This window comes from Oncorhynchus gorbuscha, linkage group LG08 (genome assembly GCF_021184085.1).
Source record: "Oncorhynchus gorbuscha isolate QuinsamMale2020 ecotype Even-year linkage group LG08, OgorEven_v1.0, whole genome shotgun sequence".
NCBI lineage: Eukaryota > Metazoa > Chordata > Actinopteri > Salmoniformes > Salmonidae > Oncorhynchus > Oncorhynchus gorbuscha.
Window position 1 is genome coordinate 24,885,758 of NC_060180.1, and position 27,210 is coordinate 24,912,967.

General features: G+C 46.7%; 1 protein-coding gene across 2 annotated transcripts in view; it reads left to right on the forward strand.

Annotated features, from left to right (window-relative positions):
• The window catches only part of LOC124041396 (inositol polyphosphate-5-phosphatase A-like), a 300,331-nt gene that overhangs the window by 117,534 nt on the left and 155,587 nt on the right, over window positions 1–27,210 (forward strand). For both annotated transcript variants that reach the window (XM_046358921.1, XM_046358922.1), the window contains exons 3-4: window positions 12,490–12,590; window positions 13,397–13,484. In XM_046358921.1, coding sequence (XP_046214877.1) covers window positions 12,490–12,590; window positions 13,397–13,484 — 189 coding nt within the window. The remainder of the gene's footprint in view (window positions 1–12,489; window positions 12,591–13,396; window positions 13,485–27,210) is intronic.

The following is a 27,210-nucleotide window of genomic DNA, read 5'->3' on the forward strand; positions in this document are numbered from 1 at the left end:
GAGTAGCACAGACTGAAGTGAGCTTCACTTAAGCAAAGCAGGGCATTTTCCTTCGTTGTTAGCTCTTTTAGAAGCCACAGCGGCCGTCGACGGCCTTTCTTTAAATTACTATAACGGCCACTACGGCTGTCCCCAATTAAAAATATATACAGTGCCTTGCGAAAGTATTCGGCCCCCTTGAACTTTGCGACCTTTTGCCACATTTCAGGCTTCAAACATAAAGATATAAAACTATTTTTTTGTGAAGAATCAACAACAAGTCAGACACAATCCTGAAGTGGAATGACATTTATTGGATATTTCAAACTTTTTTAACAAATCAAAAACTGAAAAATTGGGCGTGCAAAATTATTCCAATAGATTGGTCAACATTTTAAAACGTGTTATTTTTCCATATAGACACACCCTATGCTTGAATAAAATGTGCTGTATGTACATAGGCAACTGAGCTCGTCTGATGCTTTAAGCACTGCCATGAAAATTGAAGACATACACATTTCTGAAGAGCGAGCCAGAGATCAATATAGCCTAACCAGAAGAATTTTTTTTTTTCCCGACCCGTGGAACAGCTTAATTTCATTTAGAATAAAGCCTTCATCTCTCAAAATCAAAGTCATGTGGTTAATCAAAAAATTCAAAGTTGTATGAACATTTATATAAATCTAAAAGTAACTATTGCAATTGCCAGTATGTAAAAATAGCCTACATTAAGCCAACAAATAACAAAAAAACAACCAAAAACCTCTGACCAACAGTCTATTGAACAAACTATCGACCAGTCGACTAAATGGGGTCAGCCCTAGCAGCCCTAACGGCTTTTTTCCCCAAACAATAATATCGGTGTCAATATCGCAAAATTTTCTTGCAAGAAACTGTTGTCATTTTCACCTGGCTATTGTCATCTACCAGAAACCGGAAACATTTACATTTACATTTAAGTCATTTAGCAGACGCTCTTATCCAGAGCGACTTACAAACAGGGTATGCTGTCATTTGACTTTTCACTTCATTACTCAGAATGACAGCGCCAAAGCAGAAACTACTTTTCCCTGGTTGGTGATACAGATTAGGACACATCCTTGCACTTTGAAAAGCAATGATGTTGACGTGAGTGAAATACAGTGCATTCGGAAAGTATTCAGACCCCTTGACTTTTTCCCCCACATTTTGTTACATTGGGTCCTTATTCTAAAATGGATTCAATTGTTTTTTCCCCTCATCAATCTACAATCACAACACCCCTTAATTACAAAACAACAGGTTTTTAGACATTTTTGCAAATTTATTACAAATAAAAAAACTGATCACATTTACATAAGTATTCAGACCCTATACTGAGTACTTTCTTGAAGCACATTGGGCAGTGATTACAACGTCGAGTCTAATTTGTTATAATGCGACCAAGTTTGGCGTATTTGGGGAGTTTCTCCAAGTCTTCTCTGCAGATCCTCTCAAGCTCTGTCAGGTTGAATGGGGAGCGTTGCTGCACAGCTATTTTAAGATCTCTCCAGAGATGTTTAATCGGTTTCAAGGACATTTAATTAGCCACTCAAGGACATTCTGAGACTTGTCCCAAAGCCACTCCTGCGTTGTCTTTGCTGTGTGCTTAAGGTCATTGTCCTGTTCAAAGGTAAACCTTTGCCCCGGTCTGAAGTCCTGAGCATTGTGGAGCAGGTTTTCTTCCAGGATCCCTCAGTTCATCTTTCCCTTGATCCTAACTAGTCTCCCAGTCCCTGCAACTGAAAAACATCCCCAAAGCACGATGCTGCCACCACCATGCTTCACCATAGGGACGGTGCCAAGTTTCCTCCAGATGTGACTCTTGGCATTCAGGTCAACGAGTTCATTCTTGGTTTCATCAGACCAGAGTATCTTGTTTCTCATGGTCTGAGTATCTTAAGGTCCAAGCGGGCTGTCATGTGCCTTTTACTGAGGAGTGGCTTCCATCTGGGCACTACCATAAAGGCCTGATTGGTGAAATGCTGCAGAAATGGTTGTCATTCTGGAAGGTTTTGCCATCTCCACAAAGGAACTCTGGAGCGCTGTCAGAGTGACCTCCCTGACCTAGGCCGTCCTCGCCCGATTGCTCAGTTTGGCCGGGCTGCCAGCTCTAGGCCGGGCTGCCAGCTCTCATTTAAGAATGATGGAGGCCACTGTGTTCTTGTGGAGCTTCAATGCAGCAGACATTTTTTGGTACCCGTCCCCAGATCTGTGCCTCGACACAATCCTGTCTTGGAGCTCCGTGGACAATTCCTTCTACAGTCATGGCTTGGTTTCTGCTCTGACAGTCAACTGTGGGACCTTATATAGACAGGTGTGTGCCTTCCCAAATCATGTCCATTCAATTGAATTTACCACAGGTGGACTCCAGTCAAGTTGTAGAAACATCTCAATGGAAACAGGATGCACCTGAGCTCAATTCTGAGTCACAAATCGAATCAAATTTTATTGGTCACATACACATGGTTAGCAGATGTTAATGCGAGCATGGCGAAATGCTTGTGCTTATAGTTCCGACTATGCAGTAATGTCTAAGAAGTAATCTTAACAAATTCACAACAACCACCTTAGACACACAAATACACACATGTAAAGGGGTGAATAAGAATATCTACAAATAAATATATGGATGAGCATTGGCGTGCGGCATAAACAAGATGCAATAGATGGTGTAGAATACAGTATATACATACAGTTGAAGTTGGAAGTTTACATACACTTAGGTTGGAGTCATTAAAACTCGTTTTTCAACCACTCCACAAAATTCTTGTTCATGGGTAGGTGTCCTGGAGGGCAGGTAGTTTGTCCTGGTGATGCGTTGTGCAAACCACACGACCCTCTCGAGAGCCTTGCGGTTGAGGGCAGTGCAATTGCCGTTCCAGGCGGTGATACAGCACGACAGGATGCATCTGTAAAAGTTTGTTTGTGTTTTAGATGACAAGTCAAATTTCTTCAGCCTCCAGAGGCTGCAGATGCACTGTGGCGCCTTCTGCACCACGCTGTCTGTGTGGGTGGACCATTTCAGTTTGTCCGTGATGTGCACGCCGAGGAACTTAAAACTTTCCACCTTCTCCACTACTGTCTCGTCGATGTGGATGCTCCCTCTGCTGTTTCCTGAAGTCCACGATCATCTCCTTTTGTTGACATTGAGTGAGAGGTTATTTTCCTGACGCCACACCTCGAGGGCCCTCACCTCCTCCTTGTAGGCCGTCTTGTCGTTGTTGGTAATCAGTCCTACCACTGTAGTGTCGTCTGCAAACTTGATGATTGAGTTGGAAGTGTGCATGGCTACGGCTGTGACTATAATCGAAGCGAATTCTCTTGGAAGATAATTCTTACCAGAGAGATGTTTGTTTCTGTCGGCGCGATGCGTGAAGAAACCGGGTGGCTGTACTGACTCTGACAACGTATCCCAAGTGAGCCATGTTTCCCTGAAACAGAGAATGTTACAATCACTGTCTCTCTGGAAGGGAACTCGTGCCCTAATTTCGTACACCTTGTTATCTAGAGATTGGACATTGGCGAGTAATATGCTCGGAAGCGGTGGATGGTGTGCTCACCTTCTGAGTCTGCCCAGTAGGCCGCGCCGTCCGCCTCTCCTGCGGTGACCGCATTGTTCTGGGTCGACCTATGGGAAAAGATCGCATGTCCAGGGTGGAGGTTCGAACAAAGGATCCACTTCAGGAAAGACGTATTCCTGGTCGTAATGATGGTAATTTGACACCGCTTTTATATCCAATACTTCTTCCAGGCTGTATGTAATAACACTAGAGATTATCTGGGCTAACAATGTAAGAAATAATACAAAACCAATAGCTGCATAGTTTTCTAAGGACCTGAAGCTCTGTCGGCGCCATCATACAGGCAAGTCCCACCATTCACCCCTGTACCACACAGCCTGGGCCTCAAGTTACAGTGGCAAGGGTTTTGGAGTTGTTTTTAAAAGTGGTAGGAACTTGTATCTGTTCCAGAGCCTGTAATGGATTACAACAAGAACATGGGCGGGGTTGACCATCCTGACCAACTGAGGCTCTATTATAATGTTGGACGCACAAGCATACATTTATGGAAGTATGTATTTTGGTTGATGTTCTTTTCCATTATAAATGCATTCATTGTGTGGGGGATCCTGCAAAGGCTCCTCCCAGAAACCTCAGGCATTGGTCCCCGAAGGCATTCAAAATGCAGCTTGTGCATTCACTTTGTGATAATGCTACAGTGGCAGGAAGAGGGGAGCCAAGACTGTGGCACCAGGGTGTGTGAACTGATATGGAACTCATTGGAAAGCAGGTGAAGTTTGAAGGGCACAAGAGAGGTTGTGTGGTGTGCATCCAGAGGTGATGCTGCAGGTCAAAGAGTGGGAGATGTTTAAGAAACCTCCTTTGGGTGCTCTTTGTGTCTGTGCCACTTTACAGGAGGGGGCAGTTCTTCCAGAAGTTCCATGACATGTTGTAAGCTAAATGCAAACACCAAGGTGAAAGTGTAAAATATGAATTTGTCCTACAGATCTTTTAGGGAAATGGTTTACTTTGAGTCTTTGAACAGTTGTGTTTTGCATGTTCTCTCTTTGTATATCTAATATTTGCTGCATTCACTGAATTGTTGTCAACGTAAGCTACTGTACTAGTTCTAGATTTTGTGTCAGGCCTGGTCTGTACTTAATCTTGAAAGATACTGTACATTTTGAAATAGTCTGAGTAGTTTTTTTTGTATTTTACAGGGTTACAGAAGTATGAATTGTCAATCAAATAGCCTACTTTGTGTTTTGACATACTGTCTGAATATTGTCCTCTGGTTACATTTTGGATGTAAAAAAAAAAACATCTAAATAAAATAAAGGGAACACTTAAACAACACAACGTAACGCCAAGTCAATCACACTTCTGTGAAATCAAACTGTCCACTTAGGAAGCAACACTGATTGACAATAAATTTCACATGCTGTTGTGCAAATGGAATAGACAACAGGTGGAAATTATAGGCAATTAGCAAGACACCCCCAATAAAGGAGTGGTTCTGCAGGTGGTAACCACAGACCACTTCTCAGTTCCTATGCTTCCTGGCTGATGTTTTGGTCACTTTTGAATGCTGGCTGTGCTTTCACTCTAGTGGTAGCATGAGACTGAGTCTACAACCCACACAAGTGGCTCAGGTAGTGCAGCTCATCCAGGATGACACATCAATGTGATCTGTGGCAAGAAGGTTTGCTGTGTCTGTCAGCGTAGTGTCCAGAGCATGGAGGCACTACCAGGAGACAGGCCAGTACATCAGGAGACGTGGAGGAGGCCGTAGGAGGGCAACAACCCAGCAGCAGAACCGCTACCTCCGCCTTTGTGCAAGGAGGAGCACTGCCAGAGCCCTGCAAAATGACCTCCAGCAGGCCACAAATGTGCATGTGTCTGCTCAAACGGTCAGAAACAGACTCCATTAGGGTGGTATGAGGGCCCGACGTCCACAGGTGGGGGTTGCGCTTACAGCCCAACACCGTGCAGGATGTTTGGTATTTGCCAGAGAACTCCAAGATTGGCAAATTCGCCACTGGCCCCCTGTGCTCTTCACAGATGAAAGCAGGTTCACACTGAGCACGTGACAGATGTGACAGAGTCTGGAGATGCCATGGAGAACCTTCTGCTGCCTGCAACATCCTCCAGCATGACCGGTTTGGCGGTGGGTCAGTCATGGTGTGGGTTGGCATTTCTTTGGGGGGCCGCATAGCCCTCCATGTGCTCGACAGAGGTAGCCTGACTGCCATTAGGTACCGAGATGAGATCCTCAGACCCCTTGTGAGACCATATGCTGGTGCGGTTGGCCCTGGGTTCCTCCTAATGCAAGACAATGCTAGACCTCATGTGGCTGGAGTGTTTCAGCAGTTCCTGCAAGAGGAAGGCATTGACGCTATGGACTGGCCCGCCCGTTCTCCAGACCTGAATCCAATTGAGCACATCTGGGACATCATGTCTCGCTCCATCCACCAACGCCACGTTGCACCACAGACTATCCAGGAGTTGGCGGATGCTTTAGTCCAGGTCTGGGAGGAGATCCCTCAGGAGACCATCCTCCACCTCACCAGGAGCATGCCCAGGCGTTGTAGGGAGGTCATCCAGGCACGTGGAGGCCACACACACTACTGCGCCTTATTTTGACTTGTTTTAAGGACATTACATCTAAGTTGGATCAGCCTGTAGTGTGGTTTTCCACTTTAATTTTGAGTGTGACTCCAAATCCAGACCTCCATGGGTTGATACATTTGATTTCCATTGATCATTTTTGTGTGATTTTGTTGTCGGCACATTCAACGAATGTAAAGAAAAAAAAGTATTTAAGAATATTTCATTCATTCAGATCTAGGATGTGTTATTTTAGTGTTCCCTTTATTTTTTTTTGAGCAGTGTATATTATACTTGGTACATTTGAAGTAATTTAGTCAATTACTACCATTTGAAATACTCTAGTTTTTTGTTGTTGTTGTTTAGTGTTCATCGTTTTTTTTGATAGTGAGAGTCTTTACAGAATGGAAGACCAAATGAATGTTATTCCCATTGACATGAATGTGGTGTCATATTAAAGAAGAGGTTGCGCTCTTTAAAACTACTTATAAGTTAGTGTAATTGTCATTTGTTCTTTGTTTTTGAGCTATGCCTGTGTGAGAGAATTTGATTTATCTGGACAATTCTCAGTAATCTACAGCATCGTTCTAGAATTCTATTGGGGTCCGAAGGGTAGGATAACCATCATTGACCTACGTCGGTTCAATTATTTGAATTCCATTTAGTTAGTGTTTTTTTTCTGCGAGCTCAACACATCATCTCTCTTGAGATTTGGGACTTGTTCAACTAATCCTAGAAAAAGCTCAGAAAACGTGGTCATTCTCTACAATGACCAGAATCCGTTGCGCCTACAGCTGGTTGTTCTGACAGGCTCCTTCCCGTGCAGGATTCCTATTAAGCCGTGTTAAAAGTATGCCTTCTCTACTTTAAAGAACCGCTGAAATAATGATTTTGTCAGACAGCAGGCAGTGAATAAAGGATGGTTTATGAATAAGTGATAAGCAACATTGGGCAGTCACTACCATTATCAGAGTTTTAGTCATCATACCAAAAACAAATATGTAATATACACAACCAGAATATTTGATTTAAGTGCGGTAATGTGAACCAATGTAAAAAATGAAATAATAATAATTGCTCAGCACTAATGATCCCTCAGTCTATTTGCATTGGAAACCTTACCTGGCTGTCATGGGCCACTGGCCCCACAGGTTAGAGCATTGGGCCAGTAACCGAGAGGTTTCTGGATCAAATCCCCGAGCTGACAAACAAAAAATCAGTTGTTCTGCCCCTGAGCAAGGCAGTTAACCCACTGTTGCCCGGGCGCCGAAGACGTGGATGTCGATTAAGGCAGCCACCCCGCATCTCTCTGATTCAGAGGGGTTAAATGCGGAAGACACATTTCAGTTGTACAACTGACTAGTTATCCATCCCCCTTTCCTTTCCAGTCACATGACTTAGATTAGGTAGTCATTACTAGAGTACATGGCTAATTTGTTCTTAGTTGTTATAATGATTTGGGAGAATATTCATCATTATTAAATGTATTTTTTCTGATTTATTGCCATACTGTGTGCGTGCTTTTTAATAGTGTTTTAAAATTTTATTTAAATGTTTAATATATACACGTGAGGAGTGTGTGACATATACAGTGCCTTCGGAAAGTAGTCAGATCCCTTGACTTTTTCAACATTTTGTTACTTTGCAGCCTTATTTTAAAAAGTGAAAAGATTTCCTCAGCAATCTACACACAATACCACAGAATGACAAAGCGAAAACTGGTGTTTAGAAAGGTTTGCAAATTTATTACAAATAAAAAAGCAAGTACTTTATTTACATAAGTATTCAGCCCACTTTGCTATGAGACTCGGAATTGAGCTCAGGTGCATCCTGTTTCCATTGATCATCATGTTGCTACAACTTGATTGGTGTCCACCTGTGGTAAATTGATTGGACATGATTTAGAAAGGCACACACCTGTCTATACAAGGTCTCACAGTTGACAGTGCATGTCAGAGCAGAAACCAAGCCATGAGGACGAAGGAATTGTCCGTAGAGCTTCGAGACAGGATTATGTCGAGGCACAGATCTGGAGAAGGGCAGCATTGAAGGTCGCCAAGATGTTTGGAACCACCAAGACTCTTCCTAGAGCTGGCCGCCCAGCCAAACTGGGCAGTAAGGGAGAAGGATCTTGGTCAGGGAGGTGACCAAGAACCTGATGCTCTGACAGAGCTCTAGGGTTCCCCTGTGGAGATGGGAGAACCTTCCAGAAGGACAACCATCTGGTCTGATTTAAACCTGGTCGGATTAAACCAAGATTGAACTCTTTGGCCTGAATGCCAAGCATCATGTCTGGAGGAAACCTGGCACCCTCCCTACGGTGAAACATGGCGGTGGCAGCATCATGCTATGGGGATGTTTTCCAGTGGTAGGGACTGTGAGACTAGTCAGGATCGAGGCAAAGATGAACGGAGCAAAGTACAGAGATCCTTGATGAAAATCTGCTCAGGGCCTCAGACTGGGGCGAAGGTTTACCTTTGAACAGGACGATGACCCTTGGCACACAGAAAAGACAATGCAGGAGTGGCTTTGCGACAAGTCTCTGAATGTCCTTGAGTGGACCAGCCAGAGCCCGGACTTGAACCCGATTGAACATCTCTGGAGAGACCTGAAAATAGCTGTGCAGCAACACTCCCCATCCAACCTGACAGAGCTCTAGAGGATCTGCAGAGAAGAATGGGATAAACTCCCCAAATACAGCTGTGCCAGGCTTGTAGCGTCATATCCAAGAAGTCTCGAGGCTGTCATCGCTGCCAAAGGTCCTTCAACAAAGTTCTGAGTAAAGGGTCTGAATACTTATGTAAATGTGATATTTCCGTTTTTAATAAATAAGCAACAATTAAGAAAAACTGTTTTTACTTTGTCATTACGGGGTATTGTGTGTGTAGATTGTCGAGGGGGAAAGAAACGATTTAATCCACTTTAGAATAAGGCTGTAACGTAACAAAATGTGTAAAAAGGCAAGGGGTCTGAGTACTTTCCGAATACACCATATTTGGCTGTGTGACTCAAAAGTGAATGAAAGGTTGTGTCTGTGCGTCTCTGTGCGTCTCTGTGCGTCTCTGTGCGTCTCTGTGCGTCTCTGTGCGTATGCACATGTGTGTGTAGGATTATAGATGAATAGATTCAGTGTTGTACAGCCTGGAGTGGATGAACGACAACAGATGGACAGAGTTTAGTGTTTAGAAAAGACTTCTCCTCACATCACATGCCCATTTGACACCCCCTCCCTCACACGCTTCTCTCCAGCCACGCTATTTTCCAGCTCCTAATCAAGACCATGAAATGGGAGTCATCCTCCCTAAATTACAGCTCATCAAAGGCCCTCTGTGAGAAAATTCAGAGAAACATGGGCCTTTTTCCCCTCCCCATGTGCATCATCAGTCTTTTTTTCCCCCAATCTGCCACTGGAATTCACTTCTCAGAACATTCAATGGTGCGCGCGTCAGTGCGCCGTGTCATTGATGGGATGTATTTATAGACGCTGGGATGTATATTATTTGACAGGACGTGTATATTTTTCCAGACGCTCAAGGCACTTTTAGTCTTCAGTGAGTGTACGAGAATGATGAAGAGATGGCGAGAACGATCATTACATAATGCATTCGAGTAGTGCAAACGTTGTCCCATTCAGCTGCCATTGCAAGGAGAAACGTGCTGTATTTAAACAGCTGTTTAAATACAGTAACACCACGCTCCGTCTGAGTGAGTCGGCTTCACCAAGTAGGTGTGCTGACTCCCGTTGATTACAGACGTTTTCAGGAACGGTAACTGAGACTCATTCCAGCCAGCTGCCCTCCTACATCCACATCCAGGCATCAGGCAGAGATTCCCAGGGACTGAAGGCCCATAACACAAACATGGCATGTCTCACCTCACTGCAGTCTGCAACTCAGAACCCAGGCTGCTGTGACGACACACATTAAACAAGTCAGTCTGATAGCAGCCGTGTTAGGTTAGCCGTGTAAGTGGTGCGCTTGATGTGAGCCACTGGTCACAAAAGCAGTGGGGGGGCTCTGATACCATTTTTACACTACTGAGCCAACCTGTTCCAAGCCAAGCTGTACTGGGCTTGGCCTGGTTACGCGTCCAACATAGTGGCTGAAGAAAATATCACACCCAGTACATTACGGGTTTCCTTCAGCCCTATAGTGTGAATCAGGCATGAGTTTAGAGGTCAGCTGATATACATGGATTTGTACTGGTGGAGATCAATGATGTGTGTTTTACAGTTAGGTGTTGATTTAAATGAAGAATGGCAAATGTCTCCAAACTGAGAGCTAGACTTACAAGCTAGGCCTTTCGGTTATTATTTTCCGCATAATTAGCCCACATTGTTTGGCCATCAAATAAAACAAGCTCTTTTTAAAAAACTTATTCCAGGGTAGTGTGTAAGTAAATATTATTAAAGGATGAGAATATGTCATTGCTATAACCTAGGGAATTTCCTAGGAATCCAAACCGATACAGGATGGCGGGAGAGAGAGGACGCACCCCTTTGACAAACATGTGGCCGTCTCACAACAGTTAAAGAGGTGGAGAGGTTTCCGCTGTGTGGTACCTGCGTCATCATGCGGTGTGGTCTAACGGCATCAACCCTATAACTTCTACGCTACCAAGGGAGTTCCCTGCGTCTGATAGAACTCAACTGCTCTTTAGGCTGGCACCCCGTTGACCACTGTGCAAATGTGTTTATTTGCCTTCGATCGAGAGTCAATCTGTGATCCAAAACTCTTAGTCTGAAATGAAAACGAGCAGATCGATCAAAAGGTGCCTCTGAGGGTAGATGGAATGGGCCAATTGTTTGGCATTCAGAAGAAAGATGGCGGAAACTTGGGATAGTTGTTATTGTTTGGCTTTGTATCAATAGCATTTCTGATTATAGGAATAGGATTAAATTAGGCTTCAGGATAATGAGTCTGTAGCCCTATGAGAAACTAGAGCTGGAGTTACACTGCCTGGAAAAACAAACAGAAAATGCACACTTGGACAAATACAAAACACACACATGCACAAAATACACACACACACAGTCCAGCATTTTCCCTCTCGCATGTCCACAGGTTCACACACAGTGTAACTTGGCTAGCTGAAGCTCCTCGAGAGTCGAAGCTCTCCAGTGGATGCTGATAGGTTCACTAATCCGTCTGTTTGAGAACCCTGGTTCTTAGTGGCCCGGTGACAAGCCAAAGGTTGATAGAAAATCCATAGTGTTATTGCCTTACATTACTTTTATTTGATTTTGCCTTTAGTAATAATAATGCAGGCGGGTGGAGTAGGAGCAGAGTAGGCCTCCAGGCCTGGACCCCCTTGGGGGGGCCACATGTCCTGGGTGACCGTGATCTACGGCCTGCCCACCATCCATAGCCCGACCCTTTGAGTGCTTATGAGCGCTATAATTCACTGCGCTATGGATTTTCCGTTACGGGTTGGCACTTCTAAACACTCTGGGCTCGCTGGCAGTGCACTCAGAAACACCTCTTAGTGTTCGGGGACAGGGAGGGGACATGGGAGAGGTCATGTGACGAGTGGAAATGACTCTGTAACAACTCTCTCTGCTCTGACCAGGTATTTGTTAGCCTGATCTCAGATCTGTTTGTGCGGTCTTGCCAATAACCGTAGATATTGGCAAGACAGCCCAAACAGATCTGGGACCAGGGCAGGTGTTTATCAGTGCAGATCACCAACATCAGTATGTATTATTTTTCTGACACTAGGCCTATGATCAGTCACCTTTTTTATGTTCTGGTGTTTCCTATATTCTGACATCATAATGTTGACATTTCCTGATAGTGAGAGACTCGTTATTGATCTAGTGAGATGTTTCTCACTCCCGGCATTGGCCGTCATACCCTGCCCTGCACACAGTGCCCGATACACATCCGTGATGACTCATGGAACAAGCAAGCTACATGCCTTTGGTCTGACACTATACTGTACAGTACCTGGGGCAGTTTGGCCTGTTGACTATAATGTATCTAGACCTCTGATAGTCATTTTTTCCCCCAGTCTTGGGTGTTACCCAACTTCTTTCCACCTCCCAAAATCACCAGACCTTAATTAGGGTTTCACTGTGGAGTAAATGGGTGCTTGTTGGTAAGGCGTGTTGCTTGGTTGTGTTTTACGAGGGATTATTAAATCCCTTAATTCAGCTATTTGTGGGAATCCGGAATCTGACTCCGCAGGCTGTTTTAGAGGACAGGGCTCTCTTTGAAGAACACCGTATCCCGTCTTTTATCAAATCTAAGTATAGAATATGCCATTTGGGTGAGAAGTTCCTTGTCATCGTGAATGATTATGACCTGGATGAAATGACACCGAGCAAGTAGTTGTGTCTGGACAGTCGTTTAATGCTATGCCTTTGTTCTCTTCTCCTCCGCAGACTGTCCAATCACACAAGCCCCACTTCATCGCAGTGCACTGTCAGGAGGTGGGCGGGAAGAACTACGAAGCGTCCATGGCACACGTGGATTGTTTTGTCAAGTAAGTTACCTCACGAATCATGCCCCCCCCCCCTTCAAATTTCCCTTCACTGAAGAATTGCCGCCAACTCGGGTGTCCATAGCAACCCTAGTGGTGATTATGGGTTATTTTTTCTGTCAAGACAGACAACCACTGCCTGGGTCCACAGGAAAATTAGGACCAGAACTATGTGAAAGTGAGTGAACAACTCCACCTTCTGGTGACCGCTTATTTGGTTTCATGTGTGGTGTTGATTTTCAAAGAATGAAAAGAATGTACGAGACGACCATCATTATTGAGTAAACTGTTTAGCGGGGCTTATTTGTGTAGCTAGTCTTTCTTGTTTAGTCATAGGATGGACAAACGGAATGTTTTAGGTCAATGGGGGTTTATAAGATATTTGATATTTGTTAACAAGATTCTATCAAGTGCTCTCTTGTGTAACCTCTTTCAACCAATTTAGGGTGTCCTGGTGTGAACTTTATTTGCAGGGGGATAGAGATAAGCAGAAGAGACTGTCTGTGAGGCCTCAACAGTATCCTAATACACTCACAATCTCCTGTTCCTAATCCCGGCTCCCTTAAAGCGCAATTAAGGAAGTTAATTGCAGTTTGCAGGAAGTTGAAGGTAGTTTGGCTAGCCATTGCTAGCTAGCGTTAGCGCAATGACTGGAAGTGTACCGGAACAGCTAGCATGGAAGAACTACAGTTCCACCATGTTCATATTTATCCTACTTATCATGTTGCTGATTTAAAGGAAGATAAATAAATCAACCCCATGTATCTGAAGGCTGATGGGGCCATATTGTGATGTGTCCTCTCTTCTAGAGAGCTGCTGTCCAGTGATGCCATGAAGGAGTACAACAGAGCCCGTGTCTACCTCGACGAGAACTACAAATCCCAGGAACATTTCACAGTAAGTGCGGGTGGTCCATTTGCCCCTGCTAAGTGGTTCTCTTCTTGTTGATCTCAGGAGATTTGTTTACCGCACACAGTCTTAAATCACCACAGATGTGTTGCATTCACCCGGGTGTTGCACAGCAGCCATTTTCAGCAGAAAGTTCTAGACCATTGTTGCCCAATTGGGGTGCATTTGGCCCGCAGGTAGTTTTATTTGCACCCCCCCCCCCCCATAAAAATGTAACAGCACCAGGAAATCAGCTCCAGGTTATTTTAATTTGGACATCTGTCCTAAGTATTCCCACGCATAATATAGAGACACGTGATCATATACAAATGTAAGGAAAATTTTAAAGGATGTTTTAGTCAAATATTTTATCTGTCTTGTCTTCTTGCAGTCATTTTGCAATTATTACTAAAGGCAATTACTGACATTGTAATTATGTTTCGGCCCACCAAAACCAGCCGCACGAGAAAATAAAAAATTGGCCTGCGGCTCAATCTAGTTGATGATCCCTGCTCTAGACACATCAGTTGTGACATTAGATAAGATGGCTGAGGGAAGTTTTAAGTTGAAGTTGGGGGCCCTCAAATGCTAGAAGGAAGAGAATTAAGAAAATCAATCAAGTGTTAATTTTCCACAGCTGTGTGGACCCCAGCATTTTATTAGAATGTGCAATAATGGTAGACCACCACAAGGTGGTGCTAGATGGTCTGGAATGTTTTGTGGATTTAGAAACAAGCTGCAACCTTAAGTGTTATCAGCTAATAGTTGGTTGTGGCTTTTTTTAATTTTACATGAAAACTAAATAAATAAGTCTGTTTATGTAATAGCCTATAGATGTTGTAGTTGGCCATTTATATTACGGAGAGTTTGATGGATCATGCGTATTAGTTACTGCAGTCATTATTTTGCACATTATGTCATAATTATCACGAAGATGTGCACCGATTGGTCCAAATTGATGCTCAGTCCTTTTGCGGCCTTTTCCCTCAAAATCATGCACAAATACACGTCAGTTGCATTGCATGACCTCTTGGTGGAGCCAGATACTCAGTGTTGATTATAATCTCAATATTAGTCTTCAACATCTAGACACCAGGCCCCCCCATCTGAGCACACACAATACACCATTTTATTCCCTCACATAATTACCACAGAAGCAATTTGTTTTATAATGCTATCCATTTAATGCTGATAGCATGTTACTCCCAACAGTACATTTGGAAGGAAACAATAATGTTGGTTCTAGTTAATTCCCTGACTCTTGACCACATAAAGAGAGGGTAATGGATGTGGTTTAAGGACACCCCCAACCCCCCCTGTCATGGTTCTCCTCTCTATTCTTCTAGAAGGTACTGTATTACTACCGTGGTACACTTACTACCACGATACGCCGCTCTGACTCCCTACCTCCCTATCTCAAGCGTATGCCCCGCCCCCACTGCAAAAAAAGAATGAGCTGACGTTTCGCTTAAACAACGACGGTGATATCCTCTTGTTTTGATGATTTCTCCCAGGTTCATTTTAGACTCTCACATCTTGGATAAGCGTAGATGCACACCAATTACTGTTCTCGTTCTCGACTGTTTCCATGTTGGTGAAGTAACTTTCTTCGAAATCAATTTGTGCAAAGAGAACCACAAAATCAACATGTTTATAGATATTCAAATCGGGGGCCACAGTAAATATGGATACAGACTGTCCAGTGCGCCTCACACAGGGCCACAGTAAATATGGATACAGACTGTCCAGTGCGCCTCACACAGGGCCACAGTAAATATGGATACAGACTGTCCAGTGCGCCTCACACAGGGCCACAGTAAATATGGATACAGACTGTCCAGTGCGCCTCACACAGGGCCACAGTAAATATGGATACAGACTGTCCAGTGCGCCTCACACAGGGCCACAGTAAATATGGATACAGACTGTCCAGTGCGCCTCACACAGGGCCACAGTAAATATGGATACAGACTGTCCAGTGCGCCTCACACAGGGCTTGCCATTTAGACGAGATGACATCTTCACTCATATTTGTTTTCTCAACCTTCGATTTCTGCCCGAGGGTAATTGTTTGTTGTCTGCTCTGCCTGTCAATTTCCAGATAATGTAAAGTGGCCGCGAGGCTCCCGGAGCCTACCGGTAACGGCAGCCGAGCGGATGTGCTATAATGTAGTGTAAGTGTATGGTAACGACCTGAGGGAGTGTTTAGTTTACCTGTCCTGTCTCTATGTTGAATACGGTGGCTGGGTGGGGTTGGGGGGGGGGGGTCGCCATAGGCTTCACTCGTTCCACAGCAGGAGCAGCGTCACCGTGCCACGACTGAGTGTGTGCGAGCTGTGTCAGTGAGCTGTGTTTGGGTCATTTGAGCACGCCTCCTCACCAAGGAAGCACTGGCTGATTCTTCTGATTTGTGGAGAGACGAATATGTCAACAGGTTAAAATGGTCAATAGGGGGCTGGTTTTGTGTGTTTTGTGTGCGATGCTTTTCGTTGGTATAGTAGGCCACAGGACCTACTGGTACATGTATGATAACCCGGATTAAGTTTTATGTCCAACATGAATACACTGGTGGGTTACCAGCAAACGCTGGTCCTGTTTCCATGCCGGTCTGTCAGTCAGGCATCCAGACCAGTGTTGGATGTAGGCAGACATTGAGAGAAGCTGGCCAGCCTTCACATCTCTCCCAGAGGGAGGGTGTGTGTGCTGTGCAGTGATCGGGGGGGGGGTCGTCTTGATTGACACATCCTCCTCTGGGGGGAGGCCTGGTGTTTTACGGCGCTGTTAAGGTATACAGCAGGTAAAATGTCAATTAGGAAAGCCCGCCCTGATAACCTTAACTCCCAATCCACTTGTTCCAGGCCATTAATATTTATCACAGGCCCGGCCCTTTGGGCTGCTGGGGCGTCATGTGGAATGATGTTCACTAATGCCTTGCCTTTATTACCTAGGAAAGCGTTCCTCACACGCTGACTGGGGTATGTGGGTAGGCAAACACACGCCACCCTCACAGTTATTGTCACAGCACTCACTCTGTTTCTATGCTTCATAGCCAAAGTATAGCAGTATTTTTACACACACACACACACACACACACACACACACACACACACACACACACACACACACACACACACACACACACACACACACACACACACACACACACACACACACACACACACACACACACACACACACACACACACACCCCTTCAGCTTCGAGTGACATACAAATGAACACACACACACAATCCCCCCTTTACACAGCGCTCAGTTGTTCCAGAGAATTGTAATGGGAAATGAAAGGCGTCCTCCCTTGCTCCACAGGACAGGAGTGCGAGGCCAGAGGATAAATCAGGCTCTGTGCTCTGACAGGAATCTCACTCCACTTCCGCATCCCGTGTCCGTTCTCATCCCTGCACCTGCTGCCCAGGGTCACATTGGCTTAATCCGTTTAGCTGCTATTCGTGCTGGGCGCTGTCTTTGACGTCTCCACTGGATGTTTTGATTGGATTTCCCTGGTGGTGTGGCGACTAGGGAGTGTTGTCACCCCGAGAGACGCTAGGAGCACTCCCATCAGCCTCCCCCCGCTATCCTCTGTCTATCTGCACCTACACGTCTGCACCTACACGCTCTGCACCTGTCTGCACCTACACGTCTGCACCTACACGTCTGCACCTACACGTCTGCACCTACACGTCTGCACCTACACGTCTGCACCTACACGTCTGCACCTACACGTCTGCACCTACACGTCTGCACCTAAACGTCTGCACCTACACGTCTGCACCTACACGTCTGCACCTACACGTCTGCACCTACACGTCTGCACCTACACGTCTGCACCTACGTGCCTGCACCTACGTGTCTGCACCTACACGTCTGCACCTACGTGTCTGCACCTACGTGTCTGCACCTACGTGTCTGCACCTACGTGTCTGCACCTACGTGTCTGCACCTACACGTCTGCACCTACGTGTCTGCACCTACGTGTCTGCACCTACGTGTCTGCACCTACACGTCTGCACCTACACGTCTGCACCTACGCGTCTGCACCTACGCGTCTGCACCTACGCGTCTGCACCTACGTGTCTGCACCTACGTGTCTGCACCTACGTGTCTGCACCTACGTGTCTGCACCTACACGTCTGCACCTACACGTCTGCACCTACACGTTACACGTCTGCACCTACACGTCTGCACCTACACGTCTGCACCTACACGTCTGCACCTACACGTCTGCACCTACACGTCTGCACCTACACGTCTGCACCTACACGCCTGCACCTACACGCCTGCACCTACACGTCTGCACCTACGTGTCTGCACCTACTGCACCTACGTCTGCACCTCTGCACCTACGCGTCTGCACCTACGCATCTGCACCTACGTGTCTGCACCTACACGTCTGCACCTACACGTCTGCACCTACACGTCTGCACCTACACGTCTGCACCTACACGTCTGCACCTACACGTCTGCACCTACCTGCCTGCACCTACCTGCCTGCACCTACCTGCCTGCACCTACCTGCCTGCACCTACGTGCCTGCACCTACGTGCCTGCACCTACCTGCCTGCACCTGCCTGCACCTACCTGCCTGCACCTACCTGCCTGCACCTACCTGCCTGCACCTACCTGCCTGCACCTACCTGCCTGCACCTACGTGCCTGCACCTACCTGCCTGCACCTACCTGCCTGCACCTACCTGCCTGCACCTACCTGCCTGCACCTACCTGCCTGCACCTACCTGCCTGCACCTACGTGCCTGCACCTACGTGCCTGCACCTACCTGCCTGCACCTACGTGCCTGCACCTACCTGCCTGCACCTACGTGCCTGCACCTACCTGCCTGCACCTACCTGCCTGCACCTACCTGCCTGCACCTACGTTCTGTGTACACACACTGACACCCACATATAGACTCAAAGGAAGATATGCATTCCTAAACTTTTAAATTAGGAAGTTCTATCAAAATGTTTTTCTTCGTCCTATCAAGATTTACTTTGGAAACTTCTTTAGTTTTACATAATATTTCCCAGCTGTTTTCTCGTCACACCTACTGGTTGCTCCTCAGTAGCTCTGTTCTATTTTTTATTTTATTTTTTAACCTTTATTTAACTAGGCAAGTCAGTTAAGAACAAATTCTTATTTACAATGACGGCCCACCCCGGATGACGCTGGGCCAATTGTGCGCCGCCCTACGGGAAACGGCTGGTAGTGATACAGCCTGGAATCGAACCAAGTATCTGTAGCGACGCCTCTAGCACTGAGATGCAGTGCCTTAAACCGCTGCGCCACTCCTCGGGAGTCCCTATCACCTGTGGTTCAGATGAGGGAAGTGATGCTGATGGCTGAACTCATCCACAGTCATCCCCAGGCAGGCAGGTGACATCGTCATGTTGTCCTCTCAGCCCCGGGCCACTTTAGAGGCCATGTCAGGAACTGCCAGCCGCACCCCAGCCGGCTTCCGAGGTGCAGCCTTAATTCCTTCTGCCTCCAGCAGACCACAGTAATACAATCATCCAAACTGCACCCAGCGCAGCACATCACCCAGGAATTTATGAACACTTAGTGGCCCTCTGCGGTGACAGGGCAAGTGTGTTCGGTGTGTTCCCTTGCGTCATGCTCATCACCTATTTTTCACGGTGCACCACCATCACCCCTCCCCTTTTTAAGTCCAGATGATGGGGGCTTGTTTCATCTCCTACCCCTTAAGCAACTCCTCCTCTGCTTTAACATACACAGGGAATGAACGAGAGGGAGTGTGTGGGGGTCACGGCAGGGAGGTTGCTACACTGGTGTACACACACAGGTTAAAGAGGAGGACCAACCCCCTCCCGCCCAACTGTCACACACTCCGCCCTCATGGTCTGGGAGAAGGCGCCAAGTGCGTAAGCAGGTTAAGACATTGCAAAACTAAATCTCTAGGCTCTTATTTCAATATGGTCAGAAGTACTGAGCAGACCGAGGCAATTTGAATGGAGTAGATGTCAGCAGGGTAATATTGTTGGGAAATAACTCTCCCTCGCCATAAGTCATGCACTCAGGGCATGCAAGTAAGTGCATGCATACACCCTCACTCACTCACTCACGTACTCACACTCACTCACTCACGTACACACACACACACACTCAGGACATGTGTTGAGCGACAATCAATGAAACTGCCATCAGATGTGAATTATGAGGGACAGAGAGCGGGCTGTGCCTCCTTGGTAACATTTGACTTGAAACTGTATATATAATTAATGGATTGAGAACGGAGGCAGAAACATGTATGGAACTCAGCCTATGCCCTCCTCTGGACCTTCACAAAAATAAGTGTCTGGCACATATACACACGCAAGCACATGCACTCACGCTCGCACACGCCGTCCGTCTCCCTCGCCCTCATAAACAGAGCTCTGATAAAGTGTTTGCGTGTGTTGGGATTGGGTTTAGTGGGGGCAGCAGGCAGGACCTGGGTGGGGAGTAAATCAGATCGGTCTGGAGGGTGGAGGGGGGCGCCAGGCACAGATAATGATGTGATTCCAGCATGCGACGTCCAGGCGCACCCCCAACCCCCGCCACCGTACATTATGATGTGCCCCCCCCCAGCCGGCGAGGGGCAGAGTGAAGGTGAGCCTGTCATATTGATCTATTTAGAGCTAAAATATGAGCCACTTTACTCTGCTTCCCAGCGCAGTGATGTGAAAAATAATAACTCGGACCAAAATTAAAAAATATTGATCGCTTAGGAGGTGTTGAGAGCAAATGAACAGCCACCGAAGGAGGGCTGGGTGAAGGATGTTGGTGTGCCGAACTGTAAAGATATCTGACCGTCTATACTCCTCTACCCGCAAATTATACTACTATACGGCACTGCCAGGTTGTGTTCTGTATATTTCCCTGACCCAAAGGAACAGGGCTAGGAAGTAGCTCTCTCGTCATCCCACTTTGTCATTGATTGATCTGCTCTTGACTCCGTAATCTGCCATTAGCCCTGCTTTATTCAGGGCCCTCAGTAAACGGATGAGTTGACACCCTTGCCGTCAAACGTCTGGGGGAAAAACAATTGCCACAAGGTTCATTTTATTGCCTGCTCCTTGAGTTTGTGAGCAGGCAGGAGGTATCCTCTGACCGGCTCCTGATGAATGGTTGCGCTGAGCAGGTGGGAATGAAAATGAGAGGGGAGAGGCCATGCATGGGAGAGCAGGGTTAGACGGCCTGCCGCAAATCAAAAAGTAATAATAATTGGAACCTTTAATGTATAAGTGAGGTCTATCAAGTGTCCTTATCAATTGTGTACCTTGTCCTGCCTCATCTCATCTTGAAATAGGTTAAGTTATATCCGTAACTCAAAGTCAAAAACCAATGTAAACCACTTAAAACATCCAAAACCTCATACTTAACTAACTTATTCACAACGGCTATCAATTAACTACAAGGACGTTTGTTTCCTGTCTCCTACGAGCGAGTGAATATCTAGAGATTTGATGAGCAGGCAGAGAGCGATAGTGAGTCGGTGTTTAGTGGGGACTTGAGGCATTGGGATCAGATGCTGAGTGTTGACATCAGTGAAGGCACTGTCTGGCGGCGTCTCCTCCGGTCCATGGCTCTCTTCTGCTCTCCTCTCCTGGTGAAAGCTTCTCTCTGTGCCTGGCGTCAGGCCCTGCCCATAGCTACTTGCTGATCTGATCCCCATACGTATTGATTCTCCCATGCAGCAGCACTTGATTTGCATGACCCAGCTGACCAGGCAGATACTGCCAATTATTTCCCCATTAGCTAATCTCTCTGTCTTGATTTCAATAATCCTCATGCTATTGAAAAGGCCACACATGCCCCCAGCTCTCTGGAGAACATTGACACAGGCCCCGGCTCTCTGGAGAACATAGACACAGGCCCCCAGCTCTCTGGAGAACATAGACACAGGCCCCGGCTCTCTGGAGAACATAGACACAGGCCCCGGCTCTCTGGAGAACATAGACACAGGCCCCCGGCTCTCTGGAGAACACAGCCACAGGCCCCCAGCTCTCTGGAGAACGTAGACACAGGCCCCGGCTCTCTGGAGAACATAGACACAGGCCCCGGCTCTCTGGAGAACATAGACACAGGCCCCCAGCTCTCTGGAGAACATAGACACAGGCCCCGGCTCTCTGGAGAACATAGACACAGGCCCCCGGCTCTCTGGAGAACACAGCCACAGGCCCCCGGCTCTCTGGAGAACACAGCCACAGGCCCCCGGCTCTCTGGAGAACACAGACACAGGCCCCCGGCTCTCTGGAGAACACAGACACAGGCCCCCAGCTCCCCCAGCTCTGGAGAATATAGACAAAGCCCCCCCCCACACACACACACACCTCCACATGCACACAGACGCTAAAATAAGTAACAATAACCATGCGCTAATACATTATCAAACCACACCAACTAATTCTCATTAGAACCAAAAACAAATAAAAATACACAGAGCCTTAACGTCACTTTCTAAGAGCGATTTCTCCCATAATAAACGTCACAAGTCATAGCAAGTGTCCCCACCCTTGTCTAAACTGCTATTATCCTCATAACCATCCCGTGAATATAGTCGGCTGGTCCCACTGACATCCCTGTGAGAGGCACTTGCCGCTGAGAGTGTGTGATTTGTGATTGTGTTGCGTGTGTTGGAGTGTCAGGGGAGGCGTTGTTAAATGGCTCCCGGCGTCTCTTTAAGCCCTCAGGAACATGATCATATTTCAGCTACCCCGGTCCCTCTCAAGGGCTCCCCTCTAGCTCTCAGAGAGGCCTTCACAATACATCAGGCTGCTGGTGTTACTATCGCTGACAAAATGGTGGTATATGGGGAGATGTTAACTTGTATAACCCTGTTTGTTATTAGCGTTTGGATTTAAATGTACTGTGTTTTTGATCAATTAGATGGTGAACTTCGTAAAATCGGGGGTTTCCTCAGTGTGCTGTAGTGACTGTTTTAGTGATTTAAAATAGTCTCCAGTCTGTGTACTTCTATGCAGATCCTATACATATCACTCAAGCAGCGTTTCCCCTATATGCATTCAGCAGAGGCGAAGTGCCGCTGCTAAATAGTGGCCAGCCCAATTAAAAAAATAAATAATAATAATGTACTTTATGTAGAAATGATAATGGAGCAATATATAAGATTCCTCCCCACTAATTCTGCCACCGCTGCTGAACATAATTCTAGGGGAAACACTACCCAAGGCACATTTGAACTAATCCGTAAAAAAAAAAATGCTTCAATTCCTGCCATGCACTCCTGTATGGTATATACTGTACGGAAAGTATGCATTCCCTGCATATGGATGGTATAGACCGACAGCGCTCTCTAAGAGGTTTGCTTTAATGACATGAGACTGACTTTGGTTACCCTTGATATTTGGAGTCTTGTGTGTGAGGGTGCCAATGTCTAGGGCTCCCCTACCCCCTGAAGACATCAGCATTGTTAATGTAGCTGGGAATGCTTTGATGCTGAGAATGAGGCGTGACCTACCTGTGCCCGTGTGTCTATGGACCTGCATCTGTGTGCGTATCTATGTGTATCCGGCTTACTCATGTTTTGCTGATGTCTACTACTTAGTCTTACTAATATTTTGGTGATACTCTTCCCGGGTGGGACAACTTATAGATACGTTAATGGTTATGGGGAGGTTTGCCCCTTTCGGTCAAATGAGGTCATTTCTTGACAATATTTGTGTCCATTTAAGGGACCCTTATTGCCTTAAGAGCACCCCCACAGGTGAAAGTGATTTTCTAGCCTGCTTAACTGTACACCAGTGGAAATGGTGATATGGATGATCTGTCTATAAAGACAAGATCCACCACCTCCCACAACTCTATCCCAGGAGCTTTCCCACTCACCATGTCGGCCCAGTCCGATTGATCTTATTCCCCTTCCTGGGAATTCTCGTTGAGCGACAGTTTGCATTGATTGCGGAGGAGAACTTGCCGCCCCCACCTCTCCAAATGAGTGGATAATTGAAATGCCAGCTTCCACAAACAGCCAGTCAAACAGGCGACCATGATGGATTGTATCGCCCTGGAAGCTGACCAACGCAACGCCCCCTTAGGAAGAGCAGGTCCTCAGCCAGGTCCCCGGGTGTCTATTACCATGGCCTGATCAGAAATGCAGGGCAACACCCCACTGCTAATTAAACACCCAGTGGCCCCCTTTGTTTTTCTGCCCACTGTTGTATCTCTTCTTAATTGGATTGCATTGAATATTTCATGAAGCCGTGGCTGGTGGCCATTGAGGGGTTTTGGGGGACACCCCTCAACAGTGGACACCGATGACTTCGAGGCTGGAACAGAGAGGCACAGGTCACTATAATAGTCATTCTCTTTTGAGTACATTTTTTAAATTTGTTCTGACTCACTATTCAACATAGTAAACACGTTTCAACAAATTAGATTTCCGAGGAACAAGAGGTACAGAAAAGGACTAGATGGACAGTCCAGCAGTGTGACAGCAAACACCATGTCCAGGCTGTCCCATTGGACACTGGTCACATCACCTAACACAGTCCGGTCAGATGCACTACGCGGTTTCCATGGCAATAGTATTACTTAGCAACAGTGGACCGGACTGATCCCTGAGTGATCCATGGGCCTTCAGGAACAAATGGCCTCTTTTTAATCAGGACATCCCTCCCCTGTCTGTCAACACGTGCCTCGTTAGCAGGTAATTGTGAGAGATGGGCGTGTACAGAGCAGCAGGGAAATGATCCACGTGACTCTGTACGGGGTGGTGCTGTGTGGGTATTTAGAGAATGGAGACCTCGGGGTGTGTCGGCTTGCAGCACCACCAGCGGGAGTAAAGATGACTGTGGGTCATATGGAAGGGAAAAGAACAAAACCGTAGATCTGTGGTTCTAATGGCATTGTGGTCCGTCAGGGCGATCCAGCCGTAGGAGGAGTGTGTTTTGGCGGGTCCCTGAGTGGCCCCTAACCGGTCTGATTGGGGTAATTGCTAGAGCCGCTGGTCTCCATGGCTGTCTGTTTTTGTCGGTTAATAAGACCAAACAATGTGATCATCTCATTTCCGTCCTCACTTACACAGCACCTCACATAGGGTGGGATGGTGGCTTCAGACAGTCACATGCACACACAAACACACAGAGGGAAAGGAAGGTGAACGTAGGAACCCATTTATTTCACTCTAACCATCACAATGACTCTAAATGGCCTTTCAAAACCAAAGAAAGGAGGGACACAAATAATCTAATAACCCAATTACTGCTGGGCTTCATTCTGGAGTTAAGTGCATTTTTATTGTGTAACTTTTCTCTTTTTTCTTCTACTCTCTTAGCCTAACCCCCCCTTTTATTTTCCTCCTCCTTCAGCAAGCGCTCCCTCCATGCCACTTCTCATCTAATATCGCCATAATTGGGTTTGGTTCTACAAATCAAATTTCTCCAATTGGGTTATCCTACGAAATTGGAGAGGTCACTTGGCCGGCATGGGCAGGGAGTTAATCTGCTTTTGTTAAGCCCCCTCGGTGGCAGTGCCGGCAACAGGGGCCACCGCGCCAGTTCAAGCGTTCGCCCGTCACTGTGGACACACTCGTAATTTAGGCCCCCGCACCACCCACCCTGCATCCTACGCACACGCCGCCATACCCTGATTCCCCTTGTGCAAATAATGACATTCCAATCGAGCATTAACAAGCTTAATTACTTTAAAATTGTCATTTTAATTTACACTGATATAGTATTGATCACACAAGCAGAGATTAAGGCCCTCACTGGAGCGGATGATGTGGAATTAAACAGGGCCGGATCCCCCTGGGGCCCGCCTGGCCTGTTCTGCCGCAGCCAGAAGAGGAATGGTATTTCTCCGTAATGAACTGGCAGCATGCGCAGACATGAATCTCTGGCCCGCTGGAAAAGGATGGAAATAATGGGGTTTGGGGAGCCATGGAGGGTTATTCATTCACTGCCATGCACCAATTCTCCTGTGATTCATCCGAGGGGTCCCGGTGCTGCGTGTTTGCCTGCGACATTCCGTCTGGCTGACCTTTCCGGGCTAAGTGTATATATATTCCCCTCCGTAGGGAGACGCCCGAGCAGGTGAGGAGGGGGAAGGGAGCATTTTCAGGGAGCCATCGGCCTCTAATCCAAACATTGCCAAACAGAGAAAGTGTCTGTCCGTGATCCCTTCTCTCATCCTCGATCATCAGCCCTGTCGGAAAACAGGACACTTCCCTGGTGGAATTGATCTGGGCGGTCCAGCCGCGTGTCACGTACAGCTGGTTAATATCAGAGAAATCGTTACATTAAATCCAAGCAATTTCTTTCTTGTTTACCGACCTGTTTTGGAGTAATTATAGCTGTGGAACTTACCCCCCTTGACACATGTCTCTGAAGAGAACTCAAACAATCTCTCTCCACACACAGGTGCATTTTAAGTCTAGGAGGCACTTAAACCTATAGATCTGATAGGACTTAGACCATAGCTTGTCTATAAATGTATGAAGATGGGCTAATATATTGCAACGGCTACCTTTTTGAAAGCTACCTCCCTTTTGACGGAGGTGTGTTCTTGCTCTAATAAAGTTGTAGAATGTTTGTAAAAAAAAATAAAAATTGGATTCTTTGAGAATGTTGCCGTTGATCATCACAATCCTGAACGGAATAATATTCTTGTGTGAGACCGAGCGTCAACATTCTCGATGTGCTTTACCTTGATTTGCAATTGTTTGAATTGGGGGGGGCGGGCAAAGTCAAAACCTGATGACCAAAGACTTCCTTGTCCACGTTCGTCCTTGAGCTAGCGTAGGTTCTTAAAGAGTCCAAAAGCACCAAAGCAGATTGGAAAAAAATGTTGCGAATATGCGTGAAGGTCTCAGGCTTTCTGCTCATTGCATTAACCACACCTGGATGTCGTGGGGTGGAAGCCATTCCAACGATGAGGAAGAACAATAGCACCTTTTCCCCCCCTGGCTGGCATGACTTCCCATGCTGGATCCCCAGGATGTCTCCAATACATATAATGGACTTGGCAATCCCCGGGGTGGGCCCGGCTTAGGCCTTCTACTCCACTCTGTCATCCAATCACCTTATTCTTATGCTCTTGCATTAGTCAACCAGCCGTCCATTTACATCAACCCATAACCAAACCGCTCCACTGCCTCACACACCGCAGAGGCACTTAATAGAATTAGCAGGTATTGTGCGGCACGTTTAAAACACATACAGTGCCGGCTGCACTCTCCCTCACTCCCTCCCCGACTCCCTTTCTGCATATAGCAGTCCAGTCCTCTTACTTCCTTAGTCCCTCTTACTGCGGTGCAGTCTCTTTCTAGTGGTTGGTAGTAGGCTGTAGTTGTGTACCTCTCCTATCTGACATGGTTTCTTTTTATTCATTAATACATTTGTTTTAGCCTTTTTTCTCCCCAATTTTGTGGTATCCAATTGGTAGTTACAGTCTTGTCTCATCGCTGCAACTCCCGTATAGACTCGGGAGAGAGGCGAAGGTTCGAGAGCCGTGCGTCCTCCGAAACACAACCCAACCAAGCCGCAGTGCTTCTTGACACAGTGTCCACTTAACCCGGAAGCCAGCCGCACCAATGTGTCGGAGGAAACACCGTGCACCTGGCGACCGTGTCAGCGTACACTGCGCCCAGCCCGCCACAGGGAGTCTCTAGTGCGCGATGCCGGCCAAACCCTCCCCTAACCCGGACGACGCTGAGCCAATTGTGCGCTGCTCTGTGGGCCTCACAGTCGCGGCCGGCTGC